Below are 25,466 nucleotides of genomic sequence, written 5' to 3'. Positions count from 1 at the left end.
TTCTCCCTCTCCTCAAAAAGCACAGGATTCAATTCTCCACTGCTTTGCCTCTTGTTAGTCCTTTACAGACAGCAAAGTGGGTGTAAAATGCTGCCAAATGAGACTGGGGGTGTTTTATATGCACTTTACAGGGGTCAGTATCTCCACAAGGGGGAAGGCAATGGAGAAGTTAGGCCCCCATACTTCCCTGAAGCCTGTTAGCTTGAGTCTGCTGAGCTAAGACGACAGATAATATCTTTTAATAAAGCCAGTGACAGTGTTAAAACCTTCTTCTGTCACCTAGTGCATTTTAAATTGTACCGTTTTGTCTACAGTTTAAGTAAGCGCCTCAGGGCGCAGACTACGTCTTCCCATCTGTGCTCCTTCTCTGCCTCTGTGCCCAAACAACATTCCTCCCTCTCAGGAAAGATTACTCCCGCGTTGCTTCAATTTATGCAGAGTGCTTAGCAAGTTCCCCTATATCCCTCCCTATGGTTTTGTTCCTTAAAGATTTCTTGGCAGCCTTTCGAGAGTTAGCATTTTGGAAATACTGTGTTCCTACAACCTATCTTCTCAAATGTCAATCTTTTATATAATGAAGGAAGAGGAAGATGCTAACAACAATGTGAACTTGGAGACATTTGATACTGAGAGAGGGAAGGGATTTTCTTTTTTAAAGCCACATTCTTTTTTCCCTTAGCATTGTGATGTACGTGTTGTTGTTTTTAAAGATATGCAAAAATAGTTAAAGTACAAATCCTACCCCATGGATTTAAATATGATCACATAAAATGTACAGCTATAGCCTCATCTTGATGGACAGGATATATGTGGCATCTCTTAACAGGAGTAGTGGGAATTATATGCATAAATCCTTTGCTTATCAAGTGGAGAATCTGCACTTCAATCTACTGAAAAGCTAATGACACTTACCTACCTCACTGGGCTTTTGTGAAGGTTATTTAGTGTTTACACAATATATCGAAAATGTGAAGTGCTATGCAAGTCCTGAGCAGTAGCCTTATTATAGCAATGAATGTGGAAGATGTTATCTGTTGTAGTGTTAATTAAATCTGAAGTCTTAGGGTATGTGGTCACTACCAATGTGAAAGCGCTGCAGGGGCAGCGCTTTAACGTGGCTGTGTAGTTGTGGGACTAGCAAACTCTCCCAGCGCTGTAAAAACCACCCCCATGAGGGGAGCGGCTCCCAGTGCTGGTGTACTGTCTACACTGCCACTTTACAGTACTGAAACTTGCATCACTCGGGGGGTGTTTTTTCTCACCCCTGAGCAAGAAAGTTTCAGCACTGTAAAGTGGCAGTGTAGACAAGGCCTTACTGAGGTTGCTAGAAAATTGTTCCCATGTTCCTTTAAGATTTTGCAAGAGGAAGGATCTTTTTAAGTCACGTGTTTATTTTGTTACTTGCCCCTGATTTAGCTAAAAGGTTGGGTTCCATCCTTTATGCAATCTGCACCCAACTGTATTTTCAAAGTTCATGTTTTGCTTCAGCCGGCTATTCTCTTTCATACGCAGACACATCCAAGTACATTAAAGAAACCAAGTTTCCCATCCGTCTAGCCAATAAAACAGGTATAAACAAAAAAGACTTATTAAAAGGCTATTGACAGATATAAAGTTACAGAACCCTTACACATCTCTAAAGGCAAATATGTAGAGCTAGACACTTAAGATAAAGTATCAAAAAGGGGCTGCACTCAGTTATCCCCCTCAGTTTTTCCAACAACATGGGCCTTCAAAGAGGCTTCAGGAAATGAGACATAAATGGCCGGAACGATACCCCTGACATTCTTTCCATTCTTGCCTACACTAAAAAGCCGAACTCTAAAGGCCCCATCTACGCTTATTAAAACTGTATTAGCCTGAAGCGCTTCAAGCTACAGTTTTAAACACGGGAGCCAGACATCACAACCAATTTAAGCACCATTGGTTACGTTTAACCTGCAATCATGAGGTCTGATTGCAGCTCGTATACACATACCCAAGTCACCTTCAATTTAACTAGCAGGGGCTTCACTGTAGGCTACCCACCTGAGAAATTATCCAGGGTTCCAGGTGGACTTGTACAGCCCATACTAAAGCCACAGCTTCACTGCTCTGGTATCCAAGCTAGCTAGATTAAAGCTAGTTCAGGCATGTCTACACAAACTGTAATCACACCCCGCAATTAGGGAGCGGAGATACCCATTGTCGGTTAATCCTGCACTAGGCAGAATTACATGACAGGATGCTTGAAACACCAGCAGATCATCTATATTAAGGCTGCCGGTATTGATAATGCTGGAGGGGCAACAATAGGAAATTTCTGAGAAGCGCCTCTAGTATAGTCAATGCCCAAAGATGGGAGGGTAGTTCAGGCTCCATTCCTGTTGGATCTCCACCCACCCTTGCTAAAAGCTACCAACAAGTTGGATATTTAGGGTCAGCTGTGATAGTGGGTAGGTGGCCATACCAGTATAAATTTCTAAGCGCTTAAATAAAAGCCCCTTATCTGGCCTGGTTTTGAACTATTGAAAGTGAGAGTCTGTTACCAATCCCTTGATCTACCCTAGGCTCTGTGGCTGTTTTCTTAGGGGATACTAGATTTAAGTATGGCAAGTAGGAAAATTCCTGTATAGACTGTAAAGATTTTTGCATATTTCTGTGTTGATGTACATGTTTTCTAAAGCCACATTTTGAATTAAAAATAAGACTTTTTGGGGGGATGGAGACAAAATAAAGTCTAGAAAAACTCTACAGAGACAGACAGACCCCCATTCCTAAAATGGACAGTTCATAATTTAGATTGCAAGCTAAACTAAGAAGCTTCAGGCATTGGTTCAGTTTCTCACATATGCTTGATAAACAAACTATATTACAAAGGCAGCAGCGTGATCTAATCACGGATAGCATTCCATCTTGGGAATCTCTCCAGCGAGTGAGACTTTGCTTAAGTTACTTCACTTCTCTTTGTGCTTTAGATTTCCCTACAGTAAAAACGGGGATGACAATACTTTGCAAAGTACTTGGAAATCTACAGATGCAATTCTCTCTCATTTAATGGAGTAAAGAAAGAACAACTATAAAAAGGAAAAAAAAAGTCTCTGAGAGAGACTCCCATTTACAGAACAGCTTCCAAAAGAAAGATCAACAGAGCTAAACTGCAGGGTGAGCTGATGTCAATTAGCACTGCCCACTGAGGTCCAAAGGTCAACGCATTTCAGGTTTCTGAGAAGCTGGATTTTCATTTCAGTTTGTTACAAAACAATTTGAGAGTGAAAGGGAATTAAAAATTAGGTCCTCATTATCAAATGCAATAAAGGAGATTAATCAGATCATCCTGTAAATTTTTGCTAGGCTAGCCAATTAGGAAGCAAAACACCAATTATGTTAAATCAGCTAATAGTCTTTTGATCAATGAACTAATATGGTACTCTCGTAAGTGCAATGAAAGTTAAGCTCAGCCTTATCACGGTCTGCTCTGGCAGTTACAACACAAAACATCCATGAAACTTGCACTAAGAGCTCAGAATGAAACTTTAAACAACTCACCCCAATGGTTACACTGAGTTGCTCTCTGTTGGGCAGAAGGACGCAAACATTCCGATATTCCTGCTGCATCCTGCTTTGCAATAGCTGTCTGCTCATTGCAGAGCTTCTCTGACCCGCTCCAGCTGGCTATTGGGGCACTCTTCTCAGGACTGAAACCAGGCTCCCTTCATTCCTCACACCTGCCAAAAACATAAGGCTTTAGTGTTATGTTCATGGGAACAAGGCTGGGAGCACTGAGCAACAGGCAGTCTGTATTTAAACAGAATGTTTTTTGCTTCGTTCTAATACACAAGGTAAACAGAAATATCTCAAAAGGCAGCACTGACTGAGTGATCGTCATACGTTATTCTGACATTAGTCAGCTCACTTATTGATTAGCAGTGCAGTCACATTACTCTGGAGGTGGGAATACAAACCTCAGGAAACTTGTATGGGACTGGCAGGTGGCACACATTCCTTTTTCCTGAGTCATTCTTTTACCTTGCCCACTAAGAGATGAACCACAATTCTAACACCAGCATAGCATATAACAGGGGCACTCAGCCTTTGAACAGCCAAAAATCACTTGAGTCATCAGATTTATAGAGCCACAAAACATTTAAATGTACTTAGAATATCAAAGTGCCAGGGATGAGATTACAAAGCAATAGTTAGCAACAAATAACTACGTCACAGGCAACTTTTTGGAAGAGGAAACATCAGGAGGAACTTGCCCTTTCCCTAGATGGTTTATGACCCTCAGTGCAAATAAAGATTTAATCCAATTTCTCAACAGGAGTCTATCAATGTAGAAGAGCCTGGAGTTAGTCTGTATTTTCATTTTTTCCTTGGAACATTGTTGCAAGACCTTACTTAAGTCCCAAAGGAGAAAAGCATCTAGAAGCCAGTAAGGAGCCATAGGCCAAGCTCTGCTGCTGTACCACAGTTCTATTGAGACAACCATTGTGCACTCTCTGTTTAATGGCCAAGCATAAGTGTCTTAGTTAAACATACACTGGAAATCTGAGAATGTGTAAAAACAATAGAAATGAGACAAATAGTGCAACAGAGCATCCGAAGAAGTGGGCTGTAGACCACGAAACCTTATGCTCTAATAAATTTGTTAGTCTCTAAGGTGCCACAAATACTCCTGTTCTTTTTTTGGAGAATTAACTGGATCACGGTCTTCTGTTTTTAAAATGACTGCTCCCTTCCCTGCTCGTGAATGAATGATGGGAAGCCTTGCAGTCTTGTTTAACTCATCAATTAGCCTAGAAGGCCACACAGAGTCAGTGACGAAAACAAAAACCAAGCAACCAGCCAGCTTTACTTCCCCTCCAACTTGTTCAGACACTTTGTCCCTTTCCTCCCAGAAAGATGAGGACTTGGTCAGAATGACCCAGGCATTGTCACTTCTGGCACGCTGTCTGGAGTGGATCAGGACCGTGAGTGCCTACCTCAGGGCAGACTATCATAAAACAGGGCAGACAACCCAAGCTGGTGGTGTGTTCCTTAATTAGATTTCACCAAGGCAGTAACAAATGTGAACTCCGGGATCACTATAACAGTCTTACCATGGAATCAGAGAGAGTCCCCTTGGGCTCTCAGTCTATCTTGCCACCCAGACAAACTGAACTTAGTGATAATGGTCATTTAAGCTAAAAAAAAAAAAAAAAAAAAAAAAAAAAAATCACACCACATCAGGTTGCTCCCAGTCACAAGAGACTGATCACTTATCCCAGATCAATTGGTACTCCAGATCTTACTCCAAAGACGACGCTGGCAGCCAATTCTATAGTTTTATTAGCTAAGGGCACGTCTTCACTGGCAACGTTAAAGCGCTGCTGCGGCAGTGTAGTCACGGCATCCAGCGCTCAAAAAACACACCCACACACCCACCTCCATGAGGGGAATATCTCCCCGCACTAGTTCACTGTCTATACTGGCACGTTATAGCGCTGAAAATCACAGCACTCAGGAGGGAGTTTTTTTACACCCCTGGGTGAGAAAGTTGCAGCGCTGTAAAGTGCCAGTGTAGACAAGCCCTAAGAAAAGGAAATGAGAGTTATTGAGAGGTTAAAGCTGATAAAATATTTTAAACAGGTGAGTCACACTTTGTAATTCCAAATGGTGGCAATGATGGAATAAACTGCCAGTTGCCCAAAAGTCTTTCAGAGTACCCAGATTGTCTCTGCGGATCTCCACTTTGCATCTGGTACACTTCCCTGTAAAAGTCCAAACCTAGTCCAGAGATGAAGGATCTTTCCTAGAATCCATATATTTATAGTCACTGCTGACATGCTCTACCCGCGTGGGCTTTTCCTTTGATGTCCGGTGAGTGAGGAATGCACTTTGAGTCATTGACCTCCAGTCATCACACACAGTGGCCACTTGCTTTGAAATTAGCACTTTCTGTGAAAGACCTTTATTAGCATTCCACAAGACTTCTTTGATGGGTTATTTAGTCACAGGGCTGTTTAAATGTAAATGTTTGCTATTGCATTATAACAGGATACATACAAGTGAAAACAATGCAAGAAACGGGACATTTTATTAGTTTTAATAAAGTTTAAACACTAAATACACTTATACCTTTAACAAAATTGCTTTGATCTATACAGTACTAGTACACAAGTGAATTGACCTGAATACACTCTGACATGACCTGTTATCTGGTAAGTCAACGTTACAACCACCAAACTGGATTATGGCCATTCACTGTATGTTGTTTGAAGATGGAAGGAATGCCAAGGGCTCCAGACTGTGGGTGGCCGTGGCCTTCAGTAGAATGGGTTGCCAATGGCACATCACCCCCGTGCTCTGATCATTCCACCAGCTCCCAGTCTAAGGCACCTCCCATCAATAGGACAGGACACAATAACCACATCTCTACTGATGACCCAAAAAGACAATTATGCTCCTCAGTGACAATGCTGCTCACAGAGCCCAGGTCAGTCCATGCAGAAGCCAGAGACAAAGGCTTCTTATTTAGGAGGGGTTAATGTTGGCAAATAAGTTTCCAGAGGAGGTCAGACTCATCCCGAGCATGATGCAAGGTCCTCCTATGTGGACAAAGCTTTTCTACCATCAATGGCATAGGAAAGAAAAAAAGTTATCCGAGACAAGAGCTTCTTTTACCAGGGCATGTAGAAGAATAAAAAAGTCCACCAAGGAGCTTAATTTACACCTGGGAAGTATTTAGATACTAAAGCAGTCCGTACTATAGAAAATCCTAAAATAGACAGGGAAGTCCCACCTCTACTAGGCTCCCATGGACTCTTTGTTTTGGCCCTGAAGGCTACCTTAATGAGTGTGACTGCAGTGACTTCAAGGGAAAATGGAACTAAGAAAGGGGAAAAACCAAAGACAAACATCTGGGAGTGGGGTAGTGGCAGACCTCTTGTTCACTCTCTTTGGCTTAAGACATTGAGACATGGCTCCTTTTCAGGGTCAGAAAAAGCAGTGAAAAGAACCTCTAAATCATCATGGCCCAAACCTACAGTGGGCCACGTGCTATCTCCCAACATGCCAGAAACAATCCCCCAAAGTCCTGGGCCTTGGGAACAGGGATCTAGAATGAAGCATTTGAAAAAGAGTTCCAAAGAAATACAGTGACTTCCACTCTCAAGGGTCTTATCAGTGCTTTCATGAGCTTGTTTAGACGATGCCAAGTATGATGAGCCTCAGATTAGCAATTCCTGGCATCCCAAAAGAGAAAACCCAGGATGCTTTTAGAAATACAGATGAACACCATGGGAAAAGCACATTGTATATTCTTTAAAGATAAGAGTGGGAATTCTGCTCCAAAGTTCTCTTGAGCTCAAGACCCAAAAGTGAGAATCCTGCAAGAGGATAGCCTCAAAGATGCAGAATTAAAGTATTTAATCTACTGCGAGTTTATATTAGAAATTTAAGACAGATTGTTCTAATATGTTTGATCTAAATACCACTAAAATCATCACTGCTAACTGTTTTGGTTGAGTATTAAGTTCGTGCATTGTGAATCAGAAATGCAACAGTTCCCTGTTTTTACTGAAATGTAGATGTTAAGCATCAGAACAAGTGACATTTAAGCTACTTATCACCTTATTGCTTGAAAAAGTAAGTTATTGCTCTGTTTCTTTTTTTGGGGGGGGGGGGGGAAGGGTTATTCTTGCTGGTAGTAAATAAATAAAAAAGATTTAAACCTTAAAACTAGCAGCGGGAGGGATAGCTCAGTGGTTTGAGCATTGGCCTGCTAAACCCAGGCTTGTGAGCTCAATCCTTGAGGGGGCCACTTAAGGATCTGGGGCAAAATTAGTACTTGGTCCTGCTAGTGAAGGCAGGGGGCTGGACTCAATTACCTTTCAAGGTCTCTTCCAGTTCTAGGAGATGGGATATTTCCATTAATTGTAGTCTATTTTGAAATGACAATTTTTTTAAATTATTTAATTCATTTAAAAAAAAAAATCAAAGAATGATTTGAGGTTTTCATTTGGAAAATTCAGTAATTGTCACCTCCTTTCAAATAGTACACTCCCCCCCCCACACACACACACTTAACAAACTTTTCAGAAAGAGCAAGAACTAATTTAATGTGTTTAGGTTAATAAAGTAGAAGGGGGCAGTTTTTTAAGATCAGAATTTCAGCTGTGTAAAACTTTTAGGATAAAAAAAAAATCTAGAATACAATACACATGGAACAGATCTGATTCCACAAAAGTTGGCAAGTAAAAGTCACCTAGAATAGGTTTTCTTGTAAGTGATTCCTCATTTCTCTCTCTCTCTCTCTCTGTGTGTGCGTGTGACATTTTTTTAGATATTCTTCTCTCTGCTTCCAAGCAATAATTGTAAACAACTGCATGTAAGATAACAGATGTCTGCAAAGTGACTCCAGACCTATAGGTCACATGTGTCATTACCTGCTGACATCATATGCTCCAGGAAGTTTGTGAATGGCATAAGGGACTCAGAGAGTACACTCAGGCTTTGTAGCATAGGGTTGCTGTTGGTAGTATCCTCTATTGGACTAACTTCTGTTAGTGAGAGAGACTTGAGTGTAAGCTTGTCTCTCTCATCAAGGGAAGCTGGTCCAATAAAATAGATCACCACCTCACTCACCCTGTCATTTTAACACTAATTTCTATAAAATATTAGTCAGCAAAAGTAACTAGGAACAAGATGCCCTTGTTTACTTTATCTACATCAGCAGTTCTCAAACTGTGGGTCGTGACCCCATTTTAATGGGGTCACCGGGGCTGGCCTCAGACTTGCTGGGGCCCCTGGGCTGAAGCCAAAGTCCAAGCCCCTCCACCCAGGGCTGAAGCTGAGGGCTCAGGCTTCAGCTTCAGCCCTGGGAGTCGGGGCTCAGGTTACAGCCCCCTATCCCCCCCCAAGGGGTGAAGCTCTCAAGCTACAGCTTCTCCCCCTCCCCACAGGAGGGCTCAGGCTTCGGCTCCCCCCCACCTCCCGGGCAGGTGGCAGGGCTTGGGCTTCAGTCCCCCTTCCCGGGGTTTTGTAGTAATTTTTGTTGTCTGAAGGGGGTCACTCACGGTGCAGTGAAGTTTTAGAAACCCCGATCTACCTGAATTTTAAAAAAGAATGGTTAGGGGTTCTTTTGGGGTGTGTGTGGGGGTGGGGGGGTGTCAGAGGTGGATTTTAAAATAAACACACACATTACAGCAGCAGTGAAGATGTTAAAAAAAAAAAAAAAATCCAAACACCTACCTTCAGGTGAAACGGATAACACATGCCAGGGTGAGTCTTTTATGCTCAAGAGGTATATCAGAATGTGATAAAAGCCCAAGCAATTATTAACCTACCAGTGTAGCAAGTTTACACATTTATACTGTGAACCTGGAACAGCTCTCCAATGAAAACAAATGGCCAAAAGGAATGCTCTTGCTTAAATACACAGAATTTCAGCCTGTCCATATGCCATTCTTTTGTTTACCACAGATTCCAACCTCTTAACCCCAATTAAACCCTAAGAACCCAGAAAAGGCATTGAAGAAGAATTAATATAGCTTAAGTCAATCATCTGTCTCTGGGATACTTTGCTTTTTTAAAAATGACTTAAGGTTTTAGCTCCCAGAGAAGTGAATTTCAAGATGTAATTGCTTTGTCAAAGTCCAAATAGAACAAACAAACAATCAAAGAAACCACTAATTTGTAGGCTCCTTGTTTCAGTCAGGAATCTTAGTGCTTAGAGTGGCAGAACAGGTTTTATTTGGCACAATAAAAAAAAAAAAACAAAAAAAACAAAAAAAAAACACTCACATCTCAAAACTTTGGAAAACAAACATTTTTGGGCTTCTGCATTTTCCCGGTTCCTTTGATTAAATATCTTGAGCAGCATCATAATACTATTCTCAATTGTACTTTATGCTCCATCAAACAGCACTGGAACTGAACTGAGTAACACCAATTCATGTTGATGACTGCAACAATTACCAAGGCTCAGCCCAGGAACTGAAGTCAAAGCAACAGTTTCCTCTCAGAAGTGACTAGATTCATCATGAGTAACTGCTACTAAACTGCTTTGACAGTCTTTCATCACCCTCTTCCCCCCCTCCAAATTCGGGGGCCTTAGAGTTATTTGCCATTTCTGCATTCACAAGACCTCCATCATACATGACGTACTGGTCAGGCTGTTAGCTGATAATTTTCAAAGGGCTTGTCTACACAGGAAGTTACTGTGTGGCAAGCCAGGGTATGAATCTACAGCACGCTAGTTTGCAGCGCAGCTATATCCTATGTGGACACTAACAGCTTGCCCAAAGTCCTGAAGTAGAACTTAGCACAGTTGTAGCAGTAGTATGCTAAGCCACACTCTGAGACTTTCAGTGCACTGTAGCAGTGTCCAAATGGTGTGTTAGTGTGAAGCGAGCTGGTGCACTATAGATTCATGCCCTGTCTTGCTGCACATTAACTTGCCCTATAGACAAGCCCCAGTATAGATTAGGCCACCTCATTTCCACGGGGGGGGGGGGGGGAAGAGTATACAGTATTCATTTCCCCTCCCCCCCCCGCCCCAATTAATTCAGTGCCTAAAGGTCAGCCTTCTGTTGCTCTACTGAACAGGTACAAACCGTGGCAGTAGCCCCTTCAGGTGCTTCAGCCCTGGCCTAGAGGGACCAAATCACAGATGTATCTATACTAAACTCGTTCTGGTACAGATGCCTCAGTTGTCTAAACAGCCACACTAGGAATGCTGATTTGTGGCAAGAACCATTACCGGTTCACCTCTGCTTCCATGCTAAACCCTGTTCTAAACCTGTTCAGGAGCAACTCCCTCCAAATACTTATTCCACACTCCCGAACAGTAGCGGACTCGGACAATTCTGAAAGGGCTTCAGACAACTGTGGAACAGTAGTGGGAGGACTGGTTGAACCAGACAGCCTACATCCACACTGCCACTAAAACGGTTCAGAATGACAGAGTTTAGGACCACACAGCAATTAGCCTAAGTCTAAAGAAAGTAAGTCTAATCCAACAGTATTTGGCAGGCATGTCCACAATTCAGAGCACGTATTGTGCATGCAAGGGTATGTCTACTCTAAACTAAGGAGACTACGTTGGCACAGATACCTCACCATAGGTGTGCTGGCATAGCCCTTAGGTGTAGGCACAACATTTGCTGACAGAGGGGTTTCTGCATCGCTGTAGGAACACCACCTCACTGGACAATGATAGCTATGTTGATAGAAGCATTCTTCCATCAACGCAGCTGCATCTACACTGGGGGTTAGGTCAGCATAGGTTTGTTGGCCAGAAAAGTGAATTTTTTGCACCCCTTGTGATATTCTGTACTTCGTGGGAACACCCTACACCCCCATGTTCATCCTTATAAAGTGATTGTGTGGTATCCAATGCAAACTTTGTCATGTTGGGTGTCTTCGGAAGGCTTATGATGCACTGAGCATTGTTATAGTCATGTTATAGTAATTGTTGTTGCAGTAGTGTTATAGGTTATAATTTTATGTATATAGTTATGAGGCTGAAAATGTATCCTCGTGGCTTAAAATAAGCCCAGGCAGTTCACACCTCATCGGGGCATGTATGGGACAAACCCAGCCCAGCCTCACAGGAACAAAGGACGCTGGCCTAGGCAGCAACAAAAGGATCTGTTGGACTCTCCAGTGAGTCACCCCCCTTCCTTTGGTCAGTTGGGAACTGCGATGTGGTAATGCTCACCTGACTCTGAAAGGGTCCGGGGGAGAGCCTGGCTGTGGTGGGAAGCATCTAAGATTGTAAGGGCATTGAAAGTGTTAAGATCAGCTTAGAATGTGTTTTGCTTTTATTTCGTTTGACCAAATCTGACTTATGTTTTGACTTATAATCACTTAAAATCTATCTTTATAGTTAATAAATTTGTTTGTTTATTCTACCTGAAGCAGCGCATTTGGTTTGAAGTGTGTCAGAGGCTCCCCTTGGGATAACAAGCCTGGTACATGTCAATTTAACAAAGAAATTGATAAACTCATAAGTTTGCAGCGTCCAGCAGGCATAACTTGACACTGCAAGACGGAGGTTCCTAGGGTTGTGTCTGGGACAGGAGATATTGGCTAGTGTCATTCGGTTGCACAAGCCAAGGAGCAGTTTACATGCCAGAGGCTGTGCGTGAACAGCCCAGGAGTGGGGGTTCTCACAGCAGAGCAGGGTAAGACTGGCTCCCAGAATCAAGGATTGGAGTGACCTAGCAGGTCCCCGGTCCAGATAACACCAGAGGGGAACGTCACACCCTGACCTATGTGGCTATGGCAACTTAACTTTTAAGTGTAGACTGGGCCCAAGGCTTGTTACAGGTATGCTAAAGGGAATGGACAGTTCTTAGTAGAGTATTTTATGTTTGTACAATGTGCCACACACTATGGCCCTGATCAGAGTCTCTGTGTATTAACCACCATAATAAAGAGTGAGAGTGTAACACTTCACTAGCCAAAAAGAATGCAAGAAAACACTCAAATTGAGAAAGTGGACATAGGCAATTCTGTGTTTCTATCCTGAAGTGCATATTATTCTTATCCAGGAAGGGTGTTTTATTATCAATCACTACAGATTATTTTTGGGAACACATCTTTTATGATGACAGAAAGTGATTGTTCAGCACATTACAGAGGAAAAGCACACAAGATCATCAGCCATTCAAAAAGCTCTTCCCATACCCTATTCAGAATTTCACCAGCTGACCTTCAAATGGGCTCTCAGGATACATTTCAGCGAACAGCAAGCATCATGCCCTGAAGTATCATAATCAATCCCAAAAATGATACACTTCATTTAACTCCAAAACAATTAACAGTTAGAGTGAGACGGCATGATTTTCTTTGTTGAGGAAAAGAACAGGGAATTATCACTTTATATTTAAAGAACCTAAACATTTCTGGATAAATTGGGACCAATTGGATTTTTAACCTCTGCCTTCCCCACACAAATAGGAACCTCCCTCATCTGAAGAATCAAAACTTACCCATTGTGGCATCCGGGAGATACCATAGTTATTCCCTGTAATTAGAATAAGAAATAGCAGCTTTAAGGAGTGTAAGATCTGGTGAGATGTTATGGTGACACACTGGCCACTACCATCAACATGCTAACATCTACATACTCCCTCCCTTCATTGTTTCTGCTGATCACCACAGTTCTCAGATGAGATGCAATGAGATGGGGGTGGGGGGGAAACTGGTGCGTCATTGCTGGGAAACAAGATTAGATATAGAGAGATCTTATGCCATGGTTATTAGAAGTAAAAACATCCTTCTTTTCCTCCACCAAGCCATCAAAGCAGCTAAAACGTGTCCTGGAGAATATTTCCAGACAGTAAGTTGATTTGTCAACCCTGGCTGCCTCCATGCCAAGCCAGAAACCAGCTCTACATAACATGGAGGTACTGTTGAGCTTCTGTGAGACGTTAACTTTTCTGTATACTGTGTTCCATACTTCGATGGAACACACACTTGTCACCAAAATCTGGCCTATTCACAGCACACTAGAATTGCTGGAAGAAATCCGAATCAGCACTCGCACGTCAGATCCTTGATCAGGAGCACCATGCACCCCTGCTGACAGAGACTGGTATCACCTCTTGAAGAGGGAAAATCCAGCCCAAAACATGCCATAGTTTGGACTATTCTGAAGAAATTATTTCCGAAAAGAGAAGACTTTGCAGACTACCTCCTGGTGTCAAGCCTATTTTTGCACAAGATAGGGTAGGTAGGAAAAACCACCTCCAATCGCACATATTCGCCAATATACTGGATCCCTCCCGGTTAGTGTTCAGGCTATTCATGGGTGGCCTCCTGTCCACAGATGAGAGAGAAAACATCTGTAGTTGCCCTCTTGCATCGTTTTGCCTTTGATACCATTTATTACCGTTTCTCATAAGGTGTAGCTTGGGTTGATGGAAAAGCTCTGAAGTGGCTCCAATCCTTTCTTTTGGGGATGTTCAGTGAGCTCATCTGTGGAGTCCTCATCCTTTTTAGCATCTATATTACAGTGCTGGGAGGTGGAGGAAATGTGTGAAAATTGAGAGCCACTGGTCTCAACTGCTGAACCATACTCAAATGATATCCAGCTCCTTCTCCTCTAGTGCAACTAGCACTATCTACCAACTCTAAGCCCCTGGTTGAAGCTGAACCTGGGTGAGACAGAGGTAATGCTGGAGAGAAGAGGGGAAAACACTTTGATATGCAGAGCTAGCTCGTGCTCTTACTTGTGTGTGGCCAATAACCCTCTTCTTGTCCCTCTTATCCGAGGTAAGTGGTGCTTTCAACCTAAGTTAGTTGGCACAGCTGAGAGTAAGGGTTAGAGCCCAGTTTATGTTTTCACTTGGGCTGATAACCCACCCACTTTTCAGTGAGGACACAGCCTAAATCAGTAGAATGTCAATAGTCCTCCAGTGTCTTTCCACAATTCCCCCCAGCATGGGTGCCCAGGACAGACAAGCTCTCCCACAATCCACTGGGACAGAATTAGAATGGCTTAGCTTACTGCAGCACTAAGAATGATGGGATATGCCTTCAGAAATCCTGGCGGCACACACGGGGAGTGCTGCACCAGTGAAAACACTAACTCAAGTAGTGCTTTGCAACATGGCTGCACACACCCAAGCAAAATAATCCGGTGCCAATCACAAGGCTAAGCTCTGCAGTGAAGACACCCTCTGAGAGAGCGGTCCTATGCAAAGCCTAGATGGTGATCATGTTATTAGACACTGTTATAATGCATATGCACAGGAGACTGAATTAACATTGCACAGGGATCCTTAACTATGGCACTTCCTCACTTCTGAGGGCTTGACTTTGCAACCTTAATAACATTATTTTATAGACAATTATATAAAAACACGCAAATTGCTTTGCAAATATTAGAGATATGTAAGATATAAATTTAAGAGCCCTTGAAAGAGTGAAGCCTTCAGAAACAGCATGTATTTCTTTCTCAGCACAGCATTCTCTCCAGAATGCCTTGTCTATGCAAATCCCTTAAGGAGCAATGGATCACCCATCTCACCTTCTCCACTGACACAGTAGCTGCAAGTGCTCTTTCCACATAACAAATTGAATTACTGACAAGAGGTTCTTCATTATAATGAATTTGTTTATTTCTACAAGGCTCATGGCTCCACTTTCTGCAGCAAATATCGATTAACAAAACTTGTGTGATTTATAGGATGTGTACAGGCTACATAAATCAAGCACATGAATATGAGTTTAAGATTTAGTAGCCATTAGAATTATTGATTAGCTTAGACGTGTACAGAGCACAGGATGGGACTATGGAAATATGGGATGGAGCATGTCATGCGGCAGAGATCAGAATCTGGGCTGGGGTCTCAAACACGCAGCCCGCAGCTCCCTGCGCCCCCCCTCGAGTTATTTCCTGTGGCCGCCAAGCTCCCCTTACCCGCCGTCCCTCTTCCCCCCTGTGCGCCGCATCCCTGCTCCTTTGCCTACCTCCAGGCACTTCCCGCCGCCAGCGCTTTCCAGGAAGGAGGGGGGAGGAGCAGGGAGCCACACACTCAGGGGAGGAGGCGGAGAAGAGGCGGGGCAGGGATTTGGGGTAGGAGTTGGAATAGGGATAGGGAGGGGGTGGGGTTGGGGTGCGGACTTTGGGGAAGGGGTAGGAATGGGGGTGGGGAAGGGCGTGGCCTCATGCAAGAGGTGGAGTGGGGGCAGGGCCAGAGGCAGTGGGGGGGAGGGGTGTCAGTGATGCGGCCCTTGGGCCAATGTACTAGTCCTCATATGGCCCTCGTGGTCATTTGAGTTTGAGATCCCTGATCTGGGCTCTTCTGCATCTCTCCTGCACTACACAAACATACAACAGAACAAAGTTAATCCACAAACACCATGCTCCTGTTGTCAATTGTACCATCAATGTAATTTTTAGTAGGACTTTTTTTTATTCTTTGTGGTTTAAGGTGCAAGGCTTGGAAAGATATTCACTAATAGAGAGTTCAGCTCTACCCAGAAATGCATGTGCATTGCCCTTCCATTACTGGCCCTCATTTATCAGAGTAAGCACATCTGTGGCAATGCATAAGCAGAACCAGCAATCCAGTACTGATCAAAGAAGAGTTACTCCTGGGGGAATTCTGAGCCACTGCACATGTGCAGAATTCATGTCTGACTTATTTTCTGCAGAAAAAATATTCTGCGTGAGAAGTGCTGCAATTCTGCCTTTCACCCACCTGGGGACGCTGTGGCACCAGAACAGCCAGCAGCCGGCTGTGTTCCTCATAACACCCTGCCCGTGGAGCCAGGTTAGGACAGGGTTGGGGCATGCTGGCTGCTGGGAGGTTACAGACTGGGAGCTAGTAGGGTGACAGCACTGAGCCAGTGGCTGAATGGAAGGGGTGCTGTAGAGCACCAAGAGGACAGGGTAGATGTGCCTGACTGAATGGGAGAGGCTTGGGGTCAGCCATGGTCTGCATGGGGGAGGCTCCCCAACACCCAAACAATCCCGTCCTCCCCCCCACAAAAAAAACCCTGTTCCATACTTCACACCCAATGACCCTCCATGTTCACTCCCAGGCTCCTTCCCTATCCCCACAAGCCTTTTGCACTGCTTCTGAAGTGTGGGAAATTCATTTAAACTACAATACAGAAATGTATTACTTAAAGTTCTGTATTAATATGACTAGTAAGGAATCCATTTGTAAAAAAAAAAAAAAAAAAATTACCTAATTTTTTTTTCTGGTTTGTATTTTTACAGACATACTTGCTGACCAGTATTTTGAAATAAATTATAATCACACCAGTTTCAATTATGGTATTGTGTTATTTTGACCAATAAAATATGCAGAATTTTTAATTTTGGGGCGCAGAATTCCCCTCAGAGTACAGAATGGCACGCAGTGCCTGATACACTAAGATGAAGCAGAACAGAGAACACTCCTAGGTTTGGTGCTCCCTTCCTCTACTCATGTGTTTCAGAGAGAAAGGAGTGAGTGTTTTGGCAGTGCAAAGTGGGGCAGTTAGGAAAAAAAACAAAACAAAAACACCTTGATCTTCATAATAAGACCGAAGGAAAAGAGTTAGTGGCACTGCCCCTTGCCACTAGAAATGCGATAGTGAGGTGAGAACGGAATTCTTCCCATCTGAGCCACCATGACAAGGCAGAAGGAATGAAAAAGTGGTTCTTCTCCTTCCCAGAATCTTAGGGCATGTCTACATTACGTGCTGGATCAACAGCCAGCGATCGATCCAGCAGGGATCAATTTATCGCATCTACTCTAGATGCGATAAATCGACCGCCAAGCACTCTCCCATCGACTTAGATACTCCACCGGAGTGAGAAGCGTAGGTTGACGGGGGAGCATCAGCCATCGACTTACCACAGAGATCTACTTACCGCGGTGCCTTAAAAGTACGTCGACTTCAGCTACATTATTCAAGTAGCTGAAGTTGCGTAACTTAGATCGATCCCCCAGAGTGTAGATCAGGCTTTAGGGCTGGGAGATCCTTTCCAAGTGGTTCAGGGAAGTAAGGAATGGGATCTACTATTGGTATCACTCCAGGGCAAGTTCTCTGAGTACTTGTTACATTTTTCGAGCCTGCTGGGATTATACTGAGGTTTTTGGAAGGGTAAATGTAACATTTCTAATTATACCCTTGCGCCACAGCTGGTTAGGAATATTTTGCCAATGTAGTTTTGTTAATTTGTTTTTATAGAAAATGCAGTTTCTGGAAATTTTCAATTAACATGGGAAAATTTTGATTTTGCTGAAATGTTTTGATGTTTAGTGGGAAGGAAAAAAACCTAGATGAAATATTTTTATTCACGTGCTGTCAACCTGAATTGAAACATTTATTTGTAAAACACCAAATCAAAACATTTCTAACGTTTTTCTAAACACTTTTCCCTAGTGAAGACACAGTCTTAAAGTGGTCCTAAAAGCAGCATCTGCATCTCTCTGAAAAATCTAACTCTGCTCTTGCTTCCCCGGCACTACTACCAATGGGAGTGCTAATGTAGACAGACATGTTTTTACCACTATGACCTCTAGATCTGCTCAGAGCAGGATTAGAAGACATAGGGATAGTCTACAACTACATGGTTCTATCTATATGCATTTCTATTACTATATTGTCTAGACCTCAAAGCAGGTCTAGACAACACAGTGGTAAGAAGGTGTGAACATTAGCAGCCAGACGGCTCTAGTGCTCCGAAAATGTTACAGAAACAGCAGGAGAATTTCAGAAAGAAATGTAGACACAGCCAAAGAGCATCAGTCTGATTGCACTGAGTGGTGTACAAAATATTGGAGAGTTAGGTGGTTAATAAATAAACCCGTTGTAAAAAGTCTAAGAATCTCCTCCCTACGGAAGTTTTTTTTGTTTTTTTTTTTTTTTTTTTTTTATAATTACATGCTGATTGGTGTAATCTGATACATTTGTAGTATATGGAGATATACCTATCTCATAGAACTGGAAGGGACCCTGAAAGGTCATTGAGTCCAGCCCCCTGCCTTCACTAGCAGGACCAAGTACTGATTTTTTGCCCCAGATCCCCAAGTGCCCCCTCAAGGATTGAACTCACAACCCTGGGTTTAGCAGGCCAATGCTCAAACCACTGAGCTATCCCTCAAACAAAAATTGCTCTTCAAAAGCCATCCGAGGCAAGAATAGTTATGCTAATACCATCTCAAAAAAATGGGATGAACTCCACCTGAAGGAAAATCCACCCCCCAAATTCAAATGCTACCCAATAGTTAATTTAATCACAATATCCAAATATTCAGAGTCTCCACCATTCTGGATACAGATTTGCTTTCTAAAGAAAGCTATTTCTGCAGTGCTTACTTTAAATTTAGTCAGTCAGTCTCAGTCAGTGCAGAGACTAATATCACGTCATCTATGTAAAATGTGTTGACTTTCAGATATCTTGTGTCCATTATTTCTGGAACTCAGCTTGCTGTTTAGTACAATAGAAGAGCAAAAATTCCAGTCTGCCAAAACCCCAACAAAATTAACACAAACAGCAGTGCTTTTAAGATTAAATACAACTTCAAGGGCCACACAAGGTACTGCTAGTAATCAAATTTAAAAGGAATAGGGAAATTTAAAAAGGAACCCAAACTACACTACAGAAAACAATCCCTGGTTAAGATGAAGTTAAACCTTGCAGGGAAAGGAAAGAGGAAGCCAAGAATTTTAAACAAATATGAAAAACAATTTTTTTTCAAGGAAGAAGAATGGCAAAATAAAATGCTAAAGAGCAACTCACACTTAGAAGAGGATTATTTGGATAGGCTGTGCCCCTCAATCTGTCCCTGTTAAAATTGCTGCCTGACCACCACCACAGAAAGAATTAAGGTACTGCAGCTAAACAATGCTAAGATAATCAAGGAGCAGTGTAGTTAAAAAGGAATTTCTGCAGGAACAGAAGAATCGTAACCTTGGAGTAGATCAGGCATGCAAGTCATTTACATTATTCTGAATCAGTCTAACAGTGGGAATACTACTTTGTTGTGCACTGAACAGATATAAAGTTTACCACCAGTTCATATCCCTTATACCTGAGGTGCTAGTGGATCAAATTAGTAACAGTAAATTGAGAGCGGTATCCAATACATCTTTGTTTCTTCAGACGTTCAGAATGCTCTAAAAAGACTGTTTACGGACTCTTTTTGTTGGGGATAATGTATGCATGCAAGGAATATATAGAAAATAAAATAAAGAGACAGCATCCCTACCTTACCACCAAGCTTCCTATGGTATCTGAACAGACTCAAACTAATCAGAGGAACACACATGCAAAAAATGGCTGATCCTTTCGCTTTTAAAAAAGGAAAAGATTTATTAGTGAGTTTTTAAACTCAGCTTACCACTTTTATACAAGACTCATTTGCCACAAAATTCCCCAAACCAGGCTATCAAAAAGATGCAGACACTATTTTGCGATAATAGACCAGAAAGGCTACCACAAATTGAGTTCTATAAAACTCTTTTATATCTGCTTATGCATACATATCATATATTTTCTGTTTCTTTCTGAATTTTTTTGAGCAGCAATATTTGCAAGTTATTTGCTCTTTAGGAATCCGTTTGTTCTGGTTTGTTAGTCCTCACCTGAAGCCATAATGACATTGTGACATTATGAATATTTCTATAGTAACCAATGGAGATGTCAGAAAATTATAACTTAAAGCAATACACTGCAAGGTGCGGATGAGTTGTGTTGTCATTCCAGATTTCTAGTAATAAAAACAGGACATTGAAAAACATTTTAGTTGGACAATATAAAGCTTTCCAGGAGCTAAGTGGCTCTTTATAATTCTAGGTGATCGATGTTCGAAATACATGTTTTGGTAAAAGTCTTACATGCTAAAACATCCTTGCCCTTTTGAAAGATATTTTGTAGAGGCCCTTGCACCACCAGAGGCCACTGGAGGAGAGAAAAGCGCACAGGCGATGTAGCTGCATGGGGGTGAGGAACCCTGCAGAGAGGTAGTTACCTCTCATCATTAGGAGAGCCCAAAGGGAAAGGTTCAGAGAAGGAAGAGAATAGCATGGCTGAGGGGCAGGAGAAGTGGTTACCGATGCTGATGCAAACACTTCCTAAAAAGATAGTGGGGAAGTTTGCCTATCTGTGGGGGGGGAAGTCTGACTCTCTGTGACATATGATACCCCAGGAGGTGTACAAAGGGGGAGGAAAAAACCAAAACAAAACACCACAAACCTCAGAAAGAAAAGAGTCACTTCACTACACAGACTCATGGCACTCCCTTTCTCCACCCTCCTTCCTTTCTGAGAAAAAAGGGACACTGATCTACTTTCCCCCCAGCAAAGGCAGTGGTTCTCTGGGGCTACCAAAATTCCCCAGTCCTCTACTGGTAGGTACAAAACTGCTAGCAGATGCCACAAACCCTCCAAATGGCCCTCACAATCATCTCCCTTTCAATGCCCCTCATTCCAGCACACCTCACTAACACTGCTTTCTTTAACAGCAACAACAAAACAAGATACTGACCACCAAAAATGCTAGCACAGAGTTAGGTTACCTAACACTGTCTTGTACCCTTCCAGAATGTGTAGAGTGGCTACACTTAAACCTCTGAAATACAGAGTTAAGGTAATGCCTGCTACACTACGCTCCCATAGTACTTACTACCTTAACTCTGCCCCTGAGGGGGATGACAAAGGATACTTAATATAGATGAGTTTTCTGTGCTCATCACAACTCCACTTCATTACTCTTAATTAGAGAGCAACACCCCCCCTTACCTCTCACTAGACTAGGTCTTCCAGTATTGATGCAGGGAGTACTTGCAGCTGGTTAGCATAGCACTTACTGTCACCTCCACTGGTCACAACATCCATTAGCCATGTCAAAAGGAACAAGCAACATAATAATGGGGTGAACTATTCTAATAATCCCTTGTACAGTCTCTGTGCCCACTAGAATGCCTTATCTGCACTGGCATTCACATATTGCCATACATCCTCCCTATCTTCTTTTCTCCACCATTGATCCTAGGAATACTAGAAATGTTAGCACACACCACTCTGCAGCACAAAGTTTACTGAGGTAAGAGGATGGCCCTGAGGCATTCCTTAAGGCAAGGATGAAAGAGTTTTAACAATTTATGCACTCTAAAGAGTTTTCCCCATCGATCTTCACATCCTTGATAAGGGTACTGTCCTGGGATCTTTCATAGAGACTCCCTGACATTGTTTAAAGGAGCCAGAGTTGAGGTTGCCTGTGAAGCATTACCTTATCTCGGTGTTTCCTGACTTTCAGAGGTTTAAGTTTAGTACCCTTCGCACTCTGGAAGGGCACCAGGCAACCCCAGAAGCAACCTTAACTTTCCATTAATTTTTTTTGGCAGCGGAGATTAATTGATCTACAGTTTTGTTGACTATACTCTGCTTACAACTGAAAGATATCAGTTTTTATTCGTCATATAGAGTCCATATCCAAGATTATTTTAGTTGTAAATGTAAACCATTCATAAGAATTAATTATTGCAAAATGTGTGTGGATTAACACAAAAATATACCCCATGCTCATAAAAAAGCTTATATAGTGAAAACATGCAGACTGGCATTGATAGGCAAGAATCTCATCTTGTACTACTGCCAAGAGATTTATTTCCAAGTCTTGCCATTTTTGTGGCAATAAAGTTGTTTTAATTTCAGTCATGTACCAGAACAATTACATGTTCTGAAAGTCTAGAGACTAATAATTTTAACTAGAGGATAAATACCCCAAAATGCAGAGAATGATCTACTATGGAGGAACCAAAATGAGAATCTATGAATTATATTAATGTTAAGAACTTGATGAAAATAAATTTGTATAAGTGATGAGAAACTACTGGCAAAGTAGGCAGCACTGAAGATTTTTCAAGAGACTAAGAATAAAATTTTAAACACACACAAAGTGAGAACTCCTTCTCATCACAGGACTGATCACGGTCAACATTGCTTGTCTGCAATCCACATTATTTCCACAGAAAATATAACCTTAATTCAGAGAGGAACAGTAGTACTCCAAGGTATCTTAGCAATGACAATGTGTCATTATTAATCTGTATTTGTGCAGAATTATAGCTTCTCAGAAGAAATACTTAATACATTTATATACACAAACATATTAGATTTGATACCCTTGCATCTGATTTGTAGCCAGCCACTCAACAAAAATTTTGAAGTATCATTTACTTTGAAATTCTACTTTGTTATAAACTCTCACCTGATCGACCTCTAACCCCCAATATTCCTTTACTGCTTATGATTTCTTTAAGAAAACTATTCTGTGAAAACAACTTTCACATTAGCTACTAACTGCCCCTTCTAAAATTCCCAAGCTCTTTTTGTTGACCGCACACTCTCTGTGAAGTATTTTCAGGGAGAAAAGCAACGGAGTGCATGGGCCAAGAACACTGAAGTAGCTTGGACTCCTGTCTTATATTATACAATACTAAACAATCATAGGCTCCCAAACAGGGGGAAAAGGAGAGGAGTGTGGCATTTTATGGTTTTTAGTAGGTGACAGGTGTAATAGTAACAAACCCTAAGTTTACCACCAGTCAATAAATGATCCAAACCCTTACTTCAGCTGGGCTTTGTTTTAATCAGAGGTGATGCTCTTTTTGTAGAAACAGACCAGTTAGCAAAACTGCTGGAGGAATTGGCATAGAAGTGTTCCCACCACTAGAGAAGGATCAACACCTAATTCTCTTAGACCTTGCCTTCACTAGCAAACTTCATAGCTGGAATTCACCAGTGGGTTCAGCTCCATCAATGGTAATAATGGTAGAAGCTGTAATGCAGACAGGAATCAGGCCGCTGACTATTTAGGGTACTGAATGAAGGCAGATTAAAGATTCTAGTCTAAACATTGAAAAGTGCTGAACCAAGATTTTACTCCATAAAGCAAGCCTATAAAAGACAACAACTCACCAAAGTGAAATTCCCAGAAGAATAATTTCAAAAACCCTAAATGAGGATCATGGAAAACATCACTAAATATCTTAATCCTGGCGTTTAAGACAAGATGGAGTATTGCACTTACACAAACAATGAGAACAGTAATGAACTACCCCATTCCCATGACAAAGTAGTCTACATCTAAGTATATTCAAGTGAGTCAAGATTCATGTTTGGGACAGGGTGGGGAAGAAGGGGACTTGTTCCAACAAGCTTTGAAAATGTCAACCCCCATTATGTTAATAACATAGTAGCCTGAATTTAGAACCAAAAAGCAGACCAGGATGGATGGACTGGCTTTGATCAGAGGTGCTCATTTCTGTATTTAAGCACCTGTTGCAGCAGGAGAATTCTGTTGCTAAAAGACTCTGGAAACTAGCAATACCTTAAACATTTAAGTAGGTAAAGCAGAAGACTAAATAGGGTGTATAAATCTGCCACAACGGGGCTTAGTAAATTTCATCCCTAATAATAGCTTAACAGTGCTTAGTCTATACAAGCCTATTGCATAAAAACAGCGGCTTTGGAAACTTCATTTTAGCTAGAACAGTAGGTCTGCGATAGATCTCAGTACTTACCGCAGGAGCCAATAGCCAACCGATCCCCCCTTATTTTTAGGATGAGGGGGGTTGGATTTTGCCAAGCGCAGGAGGAACCTGAGCTCCTTCTCTCGGACGCAGCATCCAATGCTCTGCCTCAGCGCAACGGCTCGGTCCCACCCTGCGGCCAGGTACCCTTCACCACCCCCGAGAGCAGGGAGAGGGATTGAAACGCGGATATATTCACTGGCTTCCCACAGACACGCCCCAGCAGGTACAGGACGGTGGCACACGCGGCACGGGCTGCTGCTACTTGCAGTGAGGGGCCAGGCAGCCCCAGGCGCTACCCCTCAGACCCGGCTAGCGGCTGTAAACACGCCGCGGGAGCCGCTTTGTTGCCTTCTCAAGGCAGTGCACGTGGAGAGGCGGCGCCCGCAGCGCCTGCTGCCCCGGGGAGAACGCTGCAGCCGCGCCCACCCCGGCCGCTACCCTAGGATTGGCCAGCGCGGGTGGGGAGTGGGCGGTGCCCGCTCCCGGTTGGCGGCAGGGTGTGTCAGTCCGGTGCGGCTCGTCGCGGAACGCCGGGCGGTGCAGGCGAGCTGGGGGGGTTAGCAGCGCTGAGAGTGAGTCCGGGCAGCTGCAGGGGTTCCTGTCTCGCTGAGGCGGGGCCCCGGGGAACGCTGCACGTGCAAAGTGTAGGCACGCGGTAGCCCCCGGCTCACCTGGGCCGTGCACAGCACCCCCGCATCCCTCGCAGCAGCCCTTCTTCACAGTCTCTGCCCCAGCAGCACCGTGCCTCCGTCCTCCTGCCAAGCCCTTAGCAGAGTAACCTCCGCCCTGACCCGGGTTAACCCCCTCCCCTCGCTTAACACCTCTTGGCAGCCCATTAAACCTGGCTCTCCTTCCCAGCCTCAGCAGCTCCCTCTTTCTTCAGGGTGTGAGGCATTAGGATGACCAGACATACTGATGTTCTTGGGACTGCCTGATATTAGAGGATTTGTCTTGCATATGCAACTATACCCCCCGGGGGCGGGGGGGAAGTGTCCTGATTTTTCACACTTGCTCTCTGATCACCTTATGTGGCACACACAGTTAGATGGACTGTCTATGGGATAGGGTTGACTTTCAGCACTGAGTGCAAACTGGAAGGGGGTACGGATGGAGGTGGTGTAGAGAAGGCCCAGTAACAATAGAGGAGTGAGTCTCCTGAAAGGGATGTGGGCCAAAGATAAGACACAGTTGTGGGGGGATGGGGAATATTTGTCTAACTTCTAGATTTTGGAGAATTTCTCAAGATTGTCTCAAAAATCTCCAGCATTTTAGCAGTGGGTGGAAAGGATGCAAAGCTCAAAGAAGAACGGGCTGGATTCAAACCTGAGAAATCCTGTGTAGATCAGGTATTCACACTAAGGACCATCATAATGTATAGAATAGCAAACATGGGCAGCAGGTGGCATAGGCTGGGGGAGGCTGTGCCTCCCCAAACAGCCAGGCTTGGCCCCA

The 25,466-nt window shown here is 43.1% G+C and overlaps 1 protein-coding gene across 4 annotated transcripts in view; it reads right to left on the bottom strand.

Annotated features, from left to right (window-relative positions):
* Window positions 1-24,394, bottom strand: part of FRMD1 (FERM domain containing 1) — a 73,603-nt gene extending 49,209 nt beyond the window's left edge. Inside the window, exons 1-3 of one of the 4 annotated variants that reach the window (XM_054024549.1) lie at window positions 24,003-24,393; window positions 12,960-12,994; window positions 3,529-3,707 (exon numbers count right to left, since the gene is read on the bottom strand). In XM_054024549.1, coding sequence (XP_053880524.1) covers window positions 3,529-3,624 — 96 coding nt within the window. In that variant the 5' untranslated portion in view covers window positions 3,625-3,707; window positions 12,960-12,994; window positions 24,003-24,393. Of the gene's footprint in view, window positions 1-3,528; window positions 3,708-12,959; window positions 12,995-24,002 lie in introns of all 4 variants that reach the window. The other 3 variants (XM_054024550.1, XM_054024548.1, XM_054024552.1) reach the window with 3 other exon arrangements.
* Between the last annotated feature and the right edge of the window lie 1,072 nt (window positions 24,395-25,466).

This window comes from Malaclemys terrapin, chromosome 3 (genome assembly GCF_027887155.1).
Source record: "Malaclemys terrapin pileata isolate rMalTer1 chromosome 3, rMalTer1.hap1, whole genome shotgun sequence".
Classification (NCBI taxonomy): domain Eukaryota; kingdom Metazoa; phylum Chordata; order Testudines; family Emydidae; genus Malaclemys; species Malaclemys terrapin.
Note: the sequence above shows the minus strand (reverse complement) of the source record. Positions and strands in the feature narration are given on the sequence as shown.